Here is a 16,249-nt window from a genome sequence, read left to right on the forward strand (position 1 = left end):
AAATCAGACCAACATCAGTGTTAGATGGAAGCTTTGCAATGAAAAGGAATTGAAAAACAATGTGGCAGCATAGGGAGGTGACTAAATGAAAGTTCCTTTTTCTATTTACCCTAGAAAAATAGCCATCAAAATTTCCTCAGTTATCCAGGTTGGTAACTGCAGTCGTAGGGTAAAGTATGCTGAAATTTGTAAGAGAAAAACATTAGCACAGAGGCATGTGATGGCTTAAATTTAAAAGAATTTCTTAACTTTTCTTGAGTGTCTTGCACTGTGGTCAACTTTTCCCTTCCAAGCTGTTGTTGACACTCAAGTTTTTGCAGGTCTTCATACGCCTTTAAGAGACATACCATTTCACAAGGATCTGTGGCTACTTTTTAAGTTCAGGAAAGTTATTTCGGGCTTTGTTAATGCATTGAGTGTTCCAGATAGATACACTAGTCTAAGTCAGGATAGATAATTAAAGTAAACGGGTTTAATCCAAATACAGCAAGTTCTGAAACGATGTATATAACCTCCACACTGCAACGCCTTATCTAGCTACACACACAGCCCCATATCTATTTAAACAGAATGTTTGTCACAGCCTCTACTTGTAGAACACCGTTCAAAAGCATCTCAACTACTCCTCAGAATCTTTAAAATTTGAAACCACATAAACACCTTCAATACAGTTACAGCATGAGTTTTATCACGTTGTTTAAGTGAATTGTTGCCTCTTGGAACACACAAGGATGGAATTAGTCACTGCATATCCTTTGTTCCATATGAATAATTTGTATTGCTGTTGCTTATGGGAGCAGTCAAGATGTATGGCTTCATCAACTACACATTTTTATCTTGATTCTGCTAGAAGACAGCAGAATCCTAACCCATTACTTCCCTAAAGGGGTCGGGGAGCAGGGGCGAAGAGGGAGGGAATAGAAGTTTAACAGATTCTGTTTTACTGGAAATAGTTACATCCACCCATGTTTCTTCAAACTAGTTCATGGCCTTCTGGAAGAAAACCGGCTGAGCAGTCAAGTGGTTAGGAGGCAAAAGTATCAGAAAAAGTTTGTGAACAGTAGCTCAATTCTTTGATATAGGAGGGAGTTTTCTTCTGTTATGGCCAAGAATCACAGGACTGTCCGCAAGTTCTGTAGTTAAGACAACGTTTTCAATAGTTATTCTAACAGCCTGCTCTGGCATTTTGCTTGCGTCAGCAGTTGACTAAAAAGTCTAACATGTAAAAAGCAAAACAAAAACCCACAGAAGAATGCCATATGAGGAAATATGTATAGTATAGTATGATCAAGTCACTTACCTTTAAATTTTGACCGAATGTTTGCGAGTTCTTTATTTATCCTCTTTATCTCTGCTTCTTTACTTTTGCCTGAAATCAAAAGAACACACATCAGGATACAGTGCTTTGGAAGCCCTCTGCCACCCCAAGCTTCTTTCCACCCAACCATGCTGTGTGAACATACAAACATCAGGAGGACTTAGTACTCTCCCCTTCCAGTATTAGGACTAGACGAAGGCAAACATCTCAGAGGTAACTTAAGCATTGCTTTATAGGGGAATTTGAGAAGCTAAAAGGACCTCCCTGTTTCAAGAAACTTTGCAGACTTTAGACAGTATCAGTTGCACACAATTAATCTGAAATGCCTTTATTACTGACTCACAAATGCTTCAGTTTTTCTATTCCTTAAACTGGCAAGAGAAAACTGAATGTTACTTCCAATTTGATTACTAGGTTGACAGTGCTCTGAAGGAGAGAGTCTCCTAAGCACAATCTTATAAACAGCTTGTGTTATTCGTCACCTTAAGGACAAGCCAATTCACTGTTTCCCTATTGAATGGTCATTCAGTTCAACAGCTTTAAAAACATTCTTAACAGACACTGAAGAGGAAAAGCAGTTATGAGTAGGCCAAAGACTTGAAAGACTTCAGACAGATAGGATACATACATAAGTTCAGACTTTCAATATGCCCCATGAAAGTAAGTGGAAAAAACCCAGAAATACTTAAAATTCACATTTTATTAGATAACTTTATCACCTTAGGCTTCTCAGCACACTTTATATTTCATATGAACTTTTGATTCCAAGAATAGGTATTAGGATTTCTAGTGCCAATTCAAGTAGATATTCAGAGAAATAAGCTGCAGTTTAAATTCTGATAATGAAGCTTATTCAAGTAATACTTGCATTGTCCAAACCAAAGCAGCTTATTACTCTTTAGCATTTTAAATTTTGATGACTGAGATTCTACAGAGGTCTGGGTCCATCATCTCCTACATGAGTGAGCATGGTAGGGTAAAATATCCAACTCAGGCATTATATTCGGTTGCTTTAAGTTTGAGGAAGCAAATGAAGCCCACTTCAGCAATGCAGAACTGGCCATCTAGCTGTGTTGGAAATTCAGATCAGTACCTACTCAAACTTCCAAGCAGTTTCCAAAACATCAACTAGCAGCAGAAAGAGACAGCTTCCTTTACTCTTCATCACATGTATTTAGCTACAAGGTTATGAATAAAAGTTTCCTGGCGCTATTTGAAAATGGTCCAACCCTATGAGTAGTGGGGATCAGATGCCCCGCTTTCACACCCCACTTTCCCCCCACACCACTCCGATCACGGCTACAGCCACGTCAGTGCAAGGAGCATATGTGACAAGGCTTCAAGAGCAGATCAGGACCAGCATTCCGAAGCACCTCCAATCTCACTCCCTTCTTCCGCATAAGCAAAACAACAACTCACAGCATTTAAACATCCTACTACATTTGCATGTCCAAACCTCCAGTGTCACCCAATGACTGATAATCACCCCTTTACCATTCCAAAGATGACCTGACAGCAGGCCAGATTAGAGGTGATTAAGTAACTCAAGGAAACAAGTGCCTCAGGACAGGTTAATAGCAAAGTATTTGAAGTATAAGGGAAGCCCAAACCAAATACAAATTAATCCAGATTTTGTAATTTCTTGATTTAGACTCAAAAAAAGAAACTGAAGTTATGCACTTCCAAAACCAACTCTTGCATAAGATGCAGAGAACTGGTTTATATTAATATGCCTGTAATAATGGCCACAAGAATACAGACACGTAGCAAGACTAGTACACTGTACAAATGGAAACAAGTTAGGCCCAGAATAGAAGCAAGTACTTCTGTTTGCCTTGTCATTTTAACAAAATACCTACAGATTTGCTTAAAACGGAATTTTTCCATTCTACAACACTGTTTTATAAGGGGCACTGCTCAAAACACTGAAGTGCAGGGCGCCTTGGCAGGTATTCCACCCAGCAAGAAGAACCAAAACAAAACACAGCTTCCCCCATACCCAACCCTGAAAAACTACTTACTTGTACCCACTCATCCACTTACTGCTTTTAAGAAGTTAAGCATTTTCAGAGCTCAAGCATTCATGACACTGGTTCTGAAATATAAACTGTAGTTGCTATCTGTATGCACCTTGGTTCTTAGATAAAACAGGAGATAGTCCTGCCATGACATGACAGTTTTAATTTGACCTAGAAACTTCAATTAACCCCTAGAATGACAAGGCTAGAGATCACAGTTTACTTCCCTCAGTTTATAAAGGTACATCTCTTAGGATCACAAAGTTTAACCAATTTTCACTAATATATCATACAGCACGTTACGAGTTTTCTTCTAATTTAACTTGCCAACCTAAAGTAAGCTGGTTTTAAAGCAGTAACACTATTTACTGTATAAATAAGCCACAGCTCATACAATCTAAGGCTTGAAGTGTCTTCTGCTATAGATTTTAGATTTCTCTTAATTGGATTAGATTATTTGTCCTGTGCACATGGCAGAGATACTCAAGTGTTCATGTCTAAGATACTTGCCAGCATTAGGAACTCACTACTAGACTGAAGCAAGTCTTTTGCTCCTGGGTCCTTACTCTTCGAACAGAGGGCCACAGTAATATATGCCAAAAGGGTGCAAGTGTTTATGTAAATAAACACCACTCCAACTTTGCTAAGGTAACACATTAGCACTCTAAAAAGACTTGAGAACACTTCCCTTATTTCAGCAATTCATCTGCTCCAGATGAAAATTTTAATTTCTAAAACTATTAATTTCTTTTCCCTTTTACCAAGTGAAAAGCACATCTCATTAAAATGTTACCACTGAGTCTGGAGAGTTTGTACTTCATTTAGACTAATGGTGCAGAGAACATCGACCTCAGTCTGCAACATTGCTAACCTGAGTAGAATATTTAGTTACCTAAGTTTGGAAGCTAGGTCCTTGCTCTGGATCTTTACGTTCTGTTTGTAAGGAAAGCACGTTGCAATATTTACTTTGAATTATTAGCAATTGTTTCTGTAACCTCAACAAACATGGTAATAATCACTGATGTTAAAAATGGGGGGAGGAAGGGGGAACAAGAATAAGTACATCTCAGCCAGTTTTTCTTAACCCAAGATGAAATGAAGGCCATCATTTAAAAAAAAAAAAAAAAAAAATCACCAAAACCTCTCAGCAAACCTTTCAAGCAGCATTATCTACCCGTTATGCTCGCAGATTATCAGTTACTGCTAGAAACTGGGTTCTTTGTGTCCTAAGCAAGCAACAGAACATTAAGGGGAAGCCTGACCAAAATACTTCAGGAATTTGTGAAGTCAGCACCTTTGGTAGAAATGGATTGCAGCCTCAGCAACATAAAAATCAAAATCCCACCCCCTGTGCACACAGCTGTAGCAGTGAGTTGACAGGAACACCCATATTAAACAGCAAATTCAGATCTGAAGATTTATTCTCTCATGTTAAAAACTTGCATAGCATATGAACAAAAGCCTGTTTTGAATAATTCCTTCAGGCTGTTGTATTTTGAATGCAGTATATAATCTCATCTAGACCTTGACCAAACATAAATAGCATAGCAACTAGCTGGTGATAAAAGTTTAACTCCATACATTGGTAATCAAGTTGAATGATTAAGTCTTAAGTAGTCTCCTTATTACTGATTACAGTCTATACGTGCCTGAAATCGCAGTTTGAGAGAGCAGCACCAGCACATCGGGTGTTAAATGTCACTGGGGACAGTCACATAACAATGCTTAGGATAACTCATGAGTTAAAACCAAAGCTGAAGTGTCTAAAACCAAATTTCCTGAACTACAGCAGTTATATTGCATGGTAACCTTATGCAAATTTAATTTATTATTTACATTAGAGGATGACAAAGCAAAACAAAACCTCACAGTGGCAGGTAGCTTCAGTTTGTTCCATGTACAGGGAAAAAGAAAACAGAAGTATCAAAAACCAAGGACCAATTTTTACCTAGCTCTTCTGTCCCACTAAGCGGAGGGGGGGGGAAGGGGCTGTCAAAGAATGTGTTTGATTAATGTGATGAAAACTTCTCAATTACTCAGCCATGGTAACACTCACTGAAGAATTTCTACATGCATATTTGATTTTTACAATCACTAGAAACACTTAAGTAACCTTAAGGATGGTTAAAAAGGAAGAGAAGTCCACTACTGATGGCAGTTGAAGGAGTGCTGTGCGGCAGAACTAGAGGCTTGCATATGCAATTGCTCCTCCTGACTTCCAGGCTGTTACACAGCTCCCAGTTTCAAGAAATTATCAGAGCTGTATTCCAACAAAACATGCCGTAGCCAAGCTATTCAACTTGGAGAGGCTTAATAAAGGTGATGTCATATATACAAGCTGACGGGTAGAATAGTATTGAAGCCAGAGCACAACAAGATTATGTTCCACATCAGTTCAGGCCACATCCTTCTCACTTTCACTTATTCACGCTTTTTCCAGTTTATCAAGACTATGATTAAATATCCATAACAAGTTATTAAAAGAGATGATTGCAAGCCAGTAAGTTTTGGCTGGCAATTTTGCAGAACAGACATATACTGTTTCTAGCTTTACAGCCCTAGTTTACAACTGCTGTTAATCTTCTCCAAGATGAGTACCTGAGCAAACAGATACCCAGCCACAACATTGTCCAAGGCACTTCTGAGCGATTACTTCATACTTGACAGTTTGCCAGGCTTCAGACTCCATTGTGCTGCCTACTGCCTTCATTAGGCAAGGTAAATTTAGTCTGCAGTGCACTATTATCTTTAATTACCATCTTGTTTAACAAAGATAGACTAGTGAACATCAAAAGTCATCGAGCTCTTCAGAGAACCAATTACTATTCTTAAATCTCCTAGTAATCCAGGCTGCAGTCAGGACTTCAGTACTGCGTAAATAACACCTCCATACCTCAGTTTGGAGTTTAGCATTACAATCTACAGAAGAATGAGAAAACAGAAGTTACAGGAAAGGGATTTGTTGGGTCCGTTCATTTGAAGAGAATGCTCGACACACCTTAATGCTAACTCAGCAGCAGGGTTGCAAGGCTAAATGAGCGCTTCAAGGTTGGAATTAGTGGGCTGCTTGTGGCTCACTTAGCCAGTGACCTGCTCCATCAGGATTAACTTGTTGCTACACTAACTGTAGACTGCCTAAGCCAAGTTTGAGGCACAAAGCACATCCGTGCTGATTAACCAACAGCTACAAGTTCTTGGCTTTCATACAAACCATTTAGAGTCTGGTATATTTCTGACCAAGTCTACACATTTATTTCTCAAAGGGACAGGGAAGCACTTGTATACAAGTGTCTACACAAATACAGAGCAGAGCAGATTTCTGCAGGCGAGTTCTTGAGAGACCAGTGTACTGACAACATTTAAAGCAAAAAAAATTGCTTCATGAAAGTTTAGCTGTTGCCAGTACTCACCTGGCTCCAATCTGCTTATGGCCAGCAGCCCATGTAATTGAGCCCACCCAATAATTCATTTATTTTGAATTTATGCACAGGTCAGAACTGTTACATTGTTTTACCTCCTAGCCCTACTTGCCCTGTGGTCATCTGACAATCCTATGATTACAGATGTGCCATTATTCGCGTGAAGAACTATAAAGCATGTTGGGTAGGAGGCTCTATTAACATAAGAAATATCTGCCAGCATTCTGTCATGCTTCTTGAAGACAAGCAGTAGTGTCAGCTACTATTTGTGGCACTACCATTTGTCTAACAGAACATGCCTCTGTCCACATTCAATTATCGAACAGGCCTTGAAGACAGGACAGCTCTAGTTTTCTGTTTAGGAGAGGAGTAATACAAATACTGCCAAGGCTAAGAGCAGCAGCTTCTCCTCTGAACTCCATAGTGGCTAGGAACATCTACTTGGGAAGAACACAGTTCTTACACAAAAGATAAATTCTCAATTTTAAAGATGTTAGATGTTTTCCTTGAGAGCTGCGAGTCATTGTTTTCCAAACATAACCATTTTTCTGTTTTGTTTTCATTAGCCTCTACGTTAGGAGCATCTAAGCTGATTGGCGAGTTAGGTGGGAGAGACACCACAGTCAAACTGCTACTAGCTTCCCTTCAGCAAAATATGTTGATATAGTTTCATAATCAGTTTGATTCAAGGCTATACTTCTTAAAAGACAACAACTCCACACTGTTCCTTCGCTCGGCTCTCCTCCTGGCACACACATTCCTGCTACTACCTTGTACTGTTGCAGGTCAGTTAGGGAGCCAAACGGCTGAAAGAAAAATTGGTTTGTTTAATACCCAAAGGGTAATATCCAGCTTTACTACAAGTGATAATGACAGCAGAAGACAGCAGAATACATGACCAGGTAGAGAGCAAGTTCACCACATTCACCACCTAAACACACTTTAGCTGGCATACAGCAATCAAATTACCCACTTGCCTTTCCTATTGCTAAACCAGCTCACAAGCATGATGCTAAGACTACACTGCATTCTTAAACCCTGCTCTCAGGGGACAGAGAGAGAAACTGCTTGAAAGAGGGGGCCCAAATCAAAACAAACGCTAGCATCGCTACAGCAAAAATGGTGCAAATACTTACAGGAAAATATTCACGTAAAAGTAATCAGTGCATCCATTCTTGCCTTTGTGAAAGAGCTTTTATAGTACATACATCTCGTATCAGTAAATTAAACCACTACTTTTACCTGCCAGCAGGACAGGTGCTCCTGTTACAGCTCTAGAGTATAGATTAGCCATTGGCTATGCGGATCATTAGCTTCATGAAGTAAAACACCAAATCCATCCTCCACCTCTCCCTAATCTCTCAGCTGGTTATTTAGCACAGCAGGGAAGAGGGCCAAAAGGGAGGCAGGTAGGTTACACAGCAGGTTAGAGTGGTCTGTTTGCTGTATGCCTGCCCTCACATTATGCCAGTTTGCCTGCATAAATTCCTTCATTCAGCTTAACTTTCTAGAGTATTACAACAGAGGTGCAAGTTCCAGGTCCACCTGAGTATGGCTGAAGGAGGATGCTGGTGCTATTGTTTACAAACTCACTGTGCAACTAATCCAAAGAGACTACTCTAAAATACTGCACCTCCAGAAGATGCTACTATGGCTTCAGTTTTGTTCAGAAATCGACCAGTTCAAGGCTGCAGAACAAGAAGCTTTTTGCTTAATGATGTATTAACATCCTGTTATGAACGAAAACAGGAGTGCATGCTGTCCTTTCACAAGATATGTTTGATCAGAGGAAAGAAGTGTCTGTCTGTCATATTGAAGATCATGAATGGCACAAAGGCAGCTGAAGATTGTTGTGCCTTGGGACATCCTGTTGTGATTAGATATCCATTACTACAGACAAAGAGATCAGTGACCTACTGATCACATTTCAGAACTCCACAGTGTACGTTTTCTAATATTCTGCACAGTAGGTGAACTACTATCCACAGAACTGACTTCCTCCTCCAGTATGCTGCTAGACATTTGCCCCTGTTACAACCCTTCTCATGAAACAGCAGGGAGTCACAGGCTTTACTGTAATCCAGTAATCCATTAACTCCTTGTCCTCATAAGGGAAGGCAAATAAATGCAACAGAGCACACAGCAGCTTCCAAATCCTATCAAAATTCAGATACTCTAATTGCAGCAATTTCATACAAGTTTAATTTAAATTTTAGGTGCCTACCATGGATTTTTTTTTTAAGAAAAAGTTAAGAAAAACACTACAGCTCAAACTGTGAAAGAGTTGGAGGAGTAACTAGGTAATAGGGTCCAGCTTAAGACCAGATCTTTCCCCAATTGAACTGAAAGCTTACTGAAAGCTCATATCTGAGTGACCTTATGACATATAGAACACCTATTTGGCAGTTTAATTGACAAAATGACATTGACTCCTATCAAAAGAAAAGCTTTAAGCTAAGAAGATATGCAAAACTAGAAGTGCAAGGTTAGGCTACTACATAAAGTAGCTCTTCCTCCTTCCTTGACCAAGCAGCAGTCATTTCCTTGAACAGTATTTTCACACTGTGCAGTTACGCTCCCTTCAACAGAGTAAGGCAGTATTTGCACTTATTTAGTACAAGTCACTGTGGACTCTCTTCTACCTTAGTTCATGTTCAAATAATAGAAGAACAGTTTGAGGCTTATCCAAAGTCTCCTAGTTTAACTATCACTTCTAAACTACTATTTCAGGGGCCTTAAAAAAATCCTATATGAGCTCATTAATTGATGCAGATATGTAACAGTCTCTGCAATAGTCCTTAACTTCCTCTTACCAGTCCTGATGGGCAGCCTTTATTCAAAGGATTTCAAATTCAGCAGATGTTATGTTGTATTTTCCAATGCCTCTAATGGAGAGGTTGGATGTCACATGAAAGATTTAGCTCTTTACTACCTCTCATCTATTAAGTATCTTCTTTGCCTACTCTCCTCTTTTCTCAGCCAAACATGCACAAATTCAACAAGTGTAAAAAACAAACAAATGCGAAAAAAACTCCAGCCCCTCAAGAGTTCCATGAAACAACCAGAAGAAAGCTAAGACAGAGAAGCCATGGGCAGAACACTAGTTTCATTTTACACATCCTCCTCAGATTAATCTCATGCTAATTGAGTTTTCCTTAAATCACTCTCCTGCAAATAGCAGCAAGTGATGCAAGACTTTGTGCTGCTTAGAGCTATAATAAGCACTCTCTTCGGGTTTTTTTCAGGCCAGAAACTGTCCATATTAGATGAGCGGCCATAGCCTTGCAAAAGAAACAGGAAAGCAAACCAAGATGCCATGCCTTGCCTTCAAACTTCTTCAAAGAGATAAGTAATCTAAGAATACAAATAAAGAAAAGTCATTGACTGTCTACAGAAGTAACTCAAGTCCTACTTAAACTATACCCAATGCAAGTAAGAACCTACACCTCAGAGGAGCAATGCAGTAGCTTTAGCCTACACAGAGAGCTGTATTACTGACATATAGCACTGAAACAAGCTGTATGTGCCCAACTCACCCTATATGAAGTTTGTTTCACTGTGTGGCTGTTCCCACAGAGAACAAACAACTCTATACATACCTATGTGGTCATTTAATTCATGCGCATGACCCTCCCACATACACAGGTAACACACTCCGTTATCTACCATCCAGTCAAAAAGGTGAGCATCTTGTGATGCATTTCATGAACCAGCCTTTTTTAATCCCCTCTTGCTTATCCATAACCTGATGCACCAGTCCCAATTCAGTGAAGCAAAGCTACTGAAGTCAGACTTCAAGAAGCTTCAGCCTCTGGACAATCTCCCTGTCCAGTACAAAGAAGAATTAATGCATTAAGTTCTATGAGAAGAGATAGACCTTTGTTTAATATATCTGTTGGGGGTTATTTAAGGAAAAATTATAGCCCGAGGATAAAGGAACAGTATCTTAGAACAGAACATACACAGAAACATTTGGAGAACAAACTAATGGAATCCTTCCTCCCTCTGTCCAACTTTTAAGGTGACACTGAAAAGGTAAGACAGTTATCTAAAGTACTGAGGGAAATGAAGAACTGTCTTGTCCTCCAAGCCTGTGGCAAAAGCAGCTTTCACCTCTGTGTAGGCCCATTTCATCAACCCAAGAGTAGATGACTTCCCGATTTTACAGTGGAGGCAGGGGTTACCAGTAGTACACTTAATATTGTAATTGAAACTATTTCTACACTACCACCTCCAAAAGAAAGGAGAAAAGCAAGCTTTCCTAGTTTTCAGGGTGAATAGCAGATAATACTGTGGTTGCAACAGAATAGGTTGAATGACGAATGATTTAAAAGTACTTCATCACCAGATAAGCATAAAGCTGTTCTCAAAAAAGAAAACAGACTCCTGATGATGTATCTGTCAGCTAAGACAGCTGGAGAGTTTATAAAGCACCATCTTGCATAAGCCAAATCACTTCAGCAGCTCTGCAGTACATACACAAAAAACTATGTAACATACTATTTAAGTATTTCTTGCAGGAGTCCATATGCTTGCAACACATGCAGATCTTCTTGGGTTTTAGCTCCTGAGGCACTTCAGCCAAGCAGTGACAAGGACTCTTCCTGACCTGAACTCCTAAGTCTGGATGGCATTTCACCAAACCACAGGATTCAGAGCTTTCCAGCTCCACTACCACCACAATCTATTTTACAGCATAGCCACACCTTGCTCTTTGCTCAGTGGGCCACATTTAACTAAGTGCTAATTAACTGGGCTATCTTAACCAAGAACTTCAGTTCAGCTTTCAAACTATAGTTTTCTCAACTCTTCTCTGGTGTCTATGAAAGATAAGCTAAAAAGCTATTTGCTGTACTACTTCATATATAAAACAACCAGGCAAATTTCTAGAAAAGCCCATACATCTACTGGCAAGCTGTCAGGAATCTAAGAGAGTTCTTTTCTTAAAAACTTTTTTTTTTCCATGTTCACTAGGACCTCTATATGCAAAATACAGAGCCTACAACAAGAGACTGCCCCGAGACAAAATTTTGGAGAGCTATCAGGAACCGGAGGAGAATTCATTTTCTTATATGATAGGATTTTGAAAATTCACTTGATACTTGTATGAATTAAGAACATTTTGCTTTGAAAAAGTCACTCAATATTACAGTTTCACAGAGACCAGAGCAAAGTCAAAGCGTTAAGCAGCACTTTTACCCCTTAAAATATTTTACAATTGCTGCTACAAGTAGTATGCTGACTTTTTTTTTTATGAAAAGCTTTACAGGCTTTTGAGAAATCAGCATATTTTAAGCAGACTTTTTAAAGTCACGTAGAAAGTAATTCTTATATTCAAAGTCATATGTGGCATAGAAGCATTTAACACACAGATCAAGAAGTTTAATAGATAACCCAAGTGCCACAAATCTGCCTAACCAACACAGAAGGGACAACCAACATTTTAACTCTTAAAGACAGACTGGCAGTGCAAGCTGTTCATTCACCTACAATCAACTACAATTGTAAGCACTGAAAATTGCTCTCAAGTAAGAGTTTTTTTGAAGCCTGTATCAGACTGGTAAAAACAGATAGGCAAGACAATCATCACTCCCAAATCAGTAATATAATAAACTTGTAAGAGAACGATGCATTATTTAGTGCTGCAGACGATGTAGGTACAAATGCCCAAGAAATAAGACTTGATGTAAGAAGATTAAGCATTTCCAAAGGTAGACAGTCTAAATTTACTTAAGTATCCCCCTGAAGTTTAGGTTATTTTATTACCGTGAAATCACATGCTGTGCAACCACCTGAGCACAGTTAGCACACAACAACTGCATTTTCATTTTTCAGCAATATTTATAATGCAGATTCCTTATCTGTGCAAAATCTTTCAGAAAAAAACACACATCATGTTTCAGCATTACTCATAATCTGGAAGGGCTGTAGGCAAATTAAAAACGTCAGGCCCTTATGCTAGTGTTACAAAGGGATAAATGAGTCCAACAAAGCCAAAAGTGAGACTGAAATTCAGAATGCCAGCAGGCATTTTGCACATCAGTGCAACTGTCAGATGCTTAGTCCAACTTTAAGGCTAGAAACGAGTTTAAGAGCTGCACTTGGTGTCTAGCTTTCATCTCAGAACAGGAACATTTTCTTAGATTTACAAGTCAAAAGATTGTGTTCACCTAAACAGCTGTTACTTTTTGTTCTTGACAAATATCTAGATCCCCACTCTGAAGAGGGAGAGATGGAACTTAAGCCAATACCAGTGCCTGCAAAGCACAGAGTCTCTAGAGAGTGCTCTCAAGTATTTTTGGGTATCTTAGTCAGACTACACCAGCCCATGGTTAGCTGGCAACACTCAGAGCTCCCTTAAAGGAAAAAGATTCAAATGCCATTAGACAGCTATTCGGAAGCTGCATAGATCACCTACTAGTGGGAACTATCAGCTCTTTCGCAGCTATTTGGAAGATGTAGTTACTTTCTTCATTAGGAAGATGAGAAAGATACAAAAGTAATTACAGCTCCCAAATAGCTGTCTGGACAGGGACAAAACACTTGAGAAATATCAGTATTTGTTTAAACAGTGAAAGCGTTAACATTTTTTTTGTTTCACAAGTGAGTTACATCTTTGTCACTCTTGCAGACACTGAGAGCATGAGAGGTTTGTTGTCCAATCTGGACAGAGAGGTGGTTGTTCCATCAGAGTTCCCACACTGCCTATGCACTGGCAAGCTTGTAGGGAAATCAGTAGTTAATTTGTTCTATCATACTACCTTAAAACCTTGTTATTCCACATCTCTAAACATACGCTAGGAACCTAAGAGCTTGAATGTTTCTCCTGTATTCCCTTGTACCGAATTCCACCGAAAATAAGAGTGGACAAATGTGTTAACCAACTGCAAGACACAAGAGACACTGAAGAATAAAATCATACTACTTATAGCTAAATGAATGAAAACAATCATTAAAAAACATAGTGCATAGATACAACAGCAAGTCTTAAATGCTATGACACCAGGTGAAACTATGTTACACATGCAGCTTGCATAGAATATCAGGGCACTGGAAAATTATCAGTAAATAGTTGGGCCAACCAGACAAAGCACAAGAGCATTCGCCTAACCTTGAACTGATACACAACATGTTTTATAAGCCACCTTCTACACCTACAAGAGTGAAGTCTGAAGAAACCTAAGGACCTGCAACTCTGTTCTGAAAAAACATTGAGACAGTTTCTGCTGTAGAGAAGATTAACAACCTTGAATTTTACATACAGAGCCCCTGTTTACATGGCTAGATGTCCAAATTCCCTGAATTTAGTTTAAGGAAAATCTGCATTTAAAATGGTCTCATTTTATTGGTACAATTCTCTCCCCAGCTTTTTTTTTTTAATTAGAAGTCATCAACATGGAGAGTTTTCCAAGCCAGTGTGGTTATCCCAATAAAAGCCCAGTTAGATCATCATAATTTGCATTAAAAAATTCTCCAAATCTGCTTTCATCTCTTAGAGAGGAAACCTTACTGCCATTGCTTTTAAATTAGCCTCAAGTAATCTACAGAGCCATACAGGTGGACAAAATAGAGCTGTTTCATCACACCAACCACAGTGACCTTAGCCCTTCCCCAGGCAATTCCTGCCACATCATACATTTAGATCTCTAACTCAGATTAATATTAAACTGCTATCACATGCAATTCAGTCAAAAAGGAAAGCTGAGCACTGAGGTGTGCCCCCAGACATACACCCTTCCCCCCCCCCAAGCAGATTTGTACTCCTCCTCTCTGCCCTTCACACTCACAGGCATGTTCCCCCGTCTTCCCTTAGGGAGACACTTACTCCCACCCCTCTCCATCCCATTTTTAGTTACATAGATCCTAAGAGCCGATTTCTGTCAAAGCAGAATTTTAAAGCCAATTTAAGCCAAGCCTAGCCATACCCACGGAAGGCCCTGCTCGCAGCCACCCTTACAGAGGCCTGCTTTCCATCAGTGACGTTTTGAATTGAAAGCCGTTCACGGATTTGGAAGGAGACCAGAGACGCCTCTCCTCAGCCCCCCACAAACCCACCCGCACCCCGAAAACACGCCGCCTTCGCTCCAGCGTCTTGTAAACAACGACGACGACGGCGGGCACCAACCTCTCGGCACCCCCTTCCACCGGGGCAGCGACCACAACACCCAGAGCCCCTCCGCAGGGGTGGGGGGGAGGAGGAGGGAGGGAAATAGCCCAACCAACCCACCCAAAACGCACAAACCAACCCAAACCCGCAGCCAAAAGCCTCAGGCTGCCCCCCCCCCCCGCCGCGCCGCCTCCCCCGCCGCCCCCCAGGGCGCGTCGCCATTTCGTGAGGCAGAAGCGCTTCGAACAGCTCGCTGCGGGGGGCAGAGGGAAAAAGAGAGCATCGGGGAAGGGACTGAGGGAATGAAGCCCCGGCCCCACGGGGCAACGGCCCATGGCAACGGCCGGCCCGGCCCAGGCCCCAGCCCCACCGCGCCTCAGCCGCCACTCACAGTTCCGGATATCGGAGATGAAGACCGCCAAGCCCCGCATCCCATCGCCCTTCGACACGGCAGGCATCGTGGCGCGCGATCACGGCCGCCCAGCGACACGCCAAACCGCCACAACTACCCCCGCCGCCACCCGCTCTCCCCGCGGGGCTCTTCAGGCCGCTGCTGCCACCGCCGCCGCCTCTGCAGCGCGCAGGCGCCGGGACGGCTCCCGCGCCCCCGCGGGCGGCGAGCGCGCGACGCTCTGGCGCCGCCTGCCGCGCGGAGGCGGGGGCGCTGCAGGCCGCGCCGGGCCTCCCCTCCGCCGCCGCGGCGGGCAGGGCCCCTGGCCTGATCCCCGGCTCCTTGCGCCGCGCCCCGGGTATCCCCGCGGGAGCCCGGGCGATCCTGCGGTCCGGGAGGGGTGGCTGCTTGGAGGCTGGGCCCCGGAGGCCGGCGGTGCCGCTGCTGGGACGCAATTAGGGCAAACGGGCCCAGGCCGACGTGAGGGTGGCGGGCTGGCGGCCCTTCCCTGTGAGGGGTCGGCAGGGCGGCTTCAACCGCAGGATCCGCGGGTGAATCCACTGCATGCTCCCTGCTCAGGAACGGCCAAATCCCTTCCTCTCCCCGTGCCTCTAATGATCGAGATGTTTTATGATTTCTGAAGGAGAAATACCAGGCTTCGCAGGTGCCTCAGAGGATGTAACTTCTGAGGGAGAAGGAGAGGGACGGCAGATCAGGAGACAGGAAAATGTCACTTCATCGGTAAGCTTTGAGCAGTCTGTTAATCTAGGATCTTCTTTCTAAAACGTGGAGAGCAGGGTAGAGACTCTCGATTATGGTACGGTATGTAAGATCATGCTTTCCACAGGTCGGAACGACGGAGGCCATGCCTCGGTCCTCCAGCTCAAAAGGGACCCCAAAAGAATGCACGGGATCTACTTCACATACCCTGCGTAGTCACTCTGAGCATTTGCAAGCCCAAGAGCTGCTGTATGCAGAGCTATCCTTTGTCACATA

At 41.8% G+C, this 16,249-nt stretch overlaps 1 protein-coding gene across 3 annotated transcripts in view; it reads right to left on the reverse strand.

Moving 5' to 3' along the window:
- The window catches only part of AP2A2 (adaptor related protein complex 2 subunit alpha 2), a 49,050-nt gene extending 33,693 nt beyond the window's left edge, over positions 1-15,357 (reverse strand). For all 3 annotated transcript variants that reach the window (XM_059826029.1, XM_059826028.1, XM_059826027.1), the window contains exons 1-2: positions 15,254-15,357; positions 1,301-1,369 (exon numbers count right to left, since the gene is read on the reverse strand). In XM_059826029.1, coding sequence (XP_059682012.1) covers positions 1,301-1,369; positions 15,254-15,320 — 136 coding nt within the window. In that variant the 5' untranslated portion in view covers positions 15,321-15,357. The remainder of the gene's footprint in view (positions 1-1,300; positions 1,370-15,253) is intronic.
- Between the last annotated feature and the right edge of the window lie 892 nt (positions 15,358-16,249).

The sequence above is a fragment of the Gavia stellata genome, chromosome 17 (genome assembly GCF_030936135.1).
Source record: "Gavia stellata isolate bGavSte3 chromosome 17, bGavSte3.hap2, whole genome shotgun sequence".
Taxonomy (NCBI): Eukaryota; Metazoa; Chordata; class Aves; order Gaviiformes; family Gaviidae; genus Gavia; species Gavia stellata.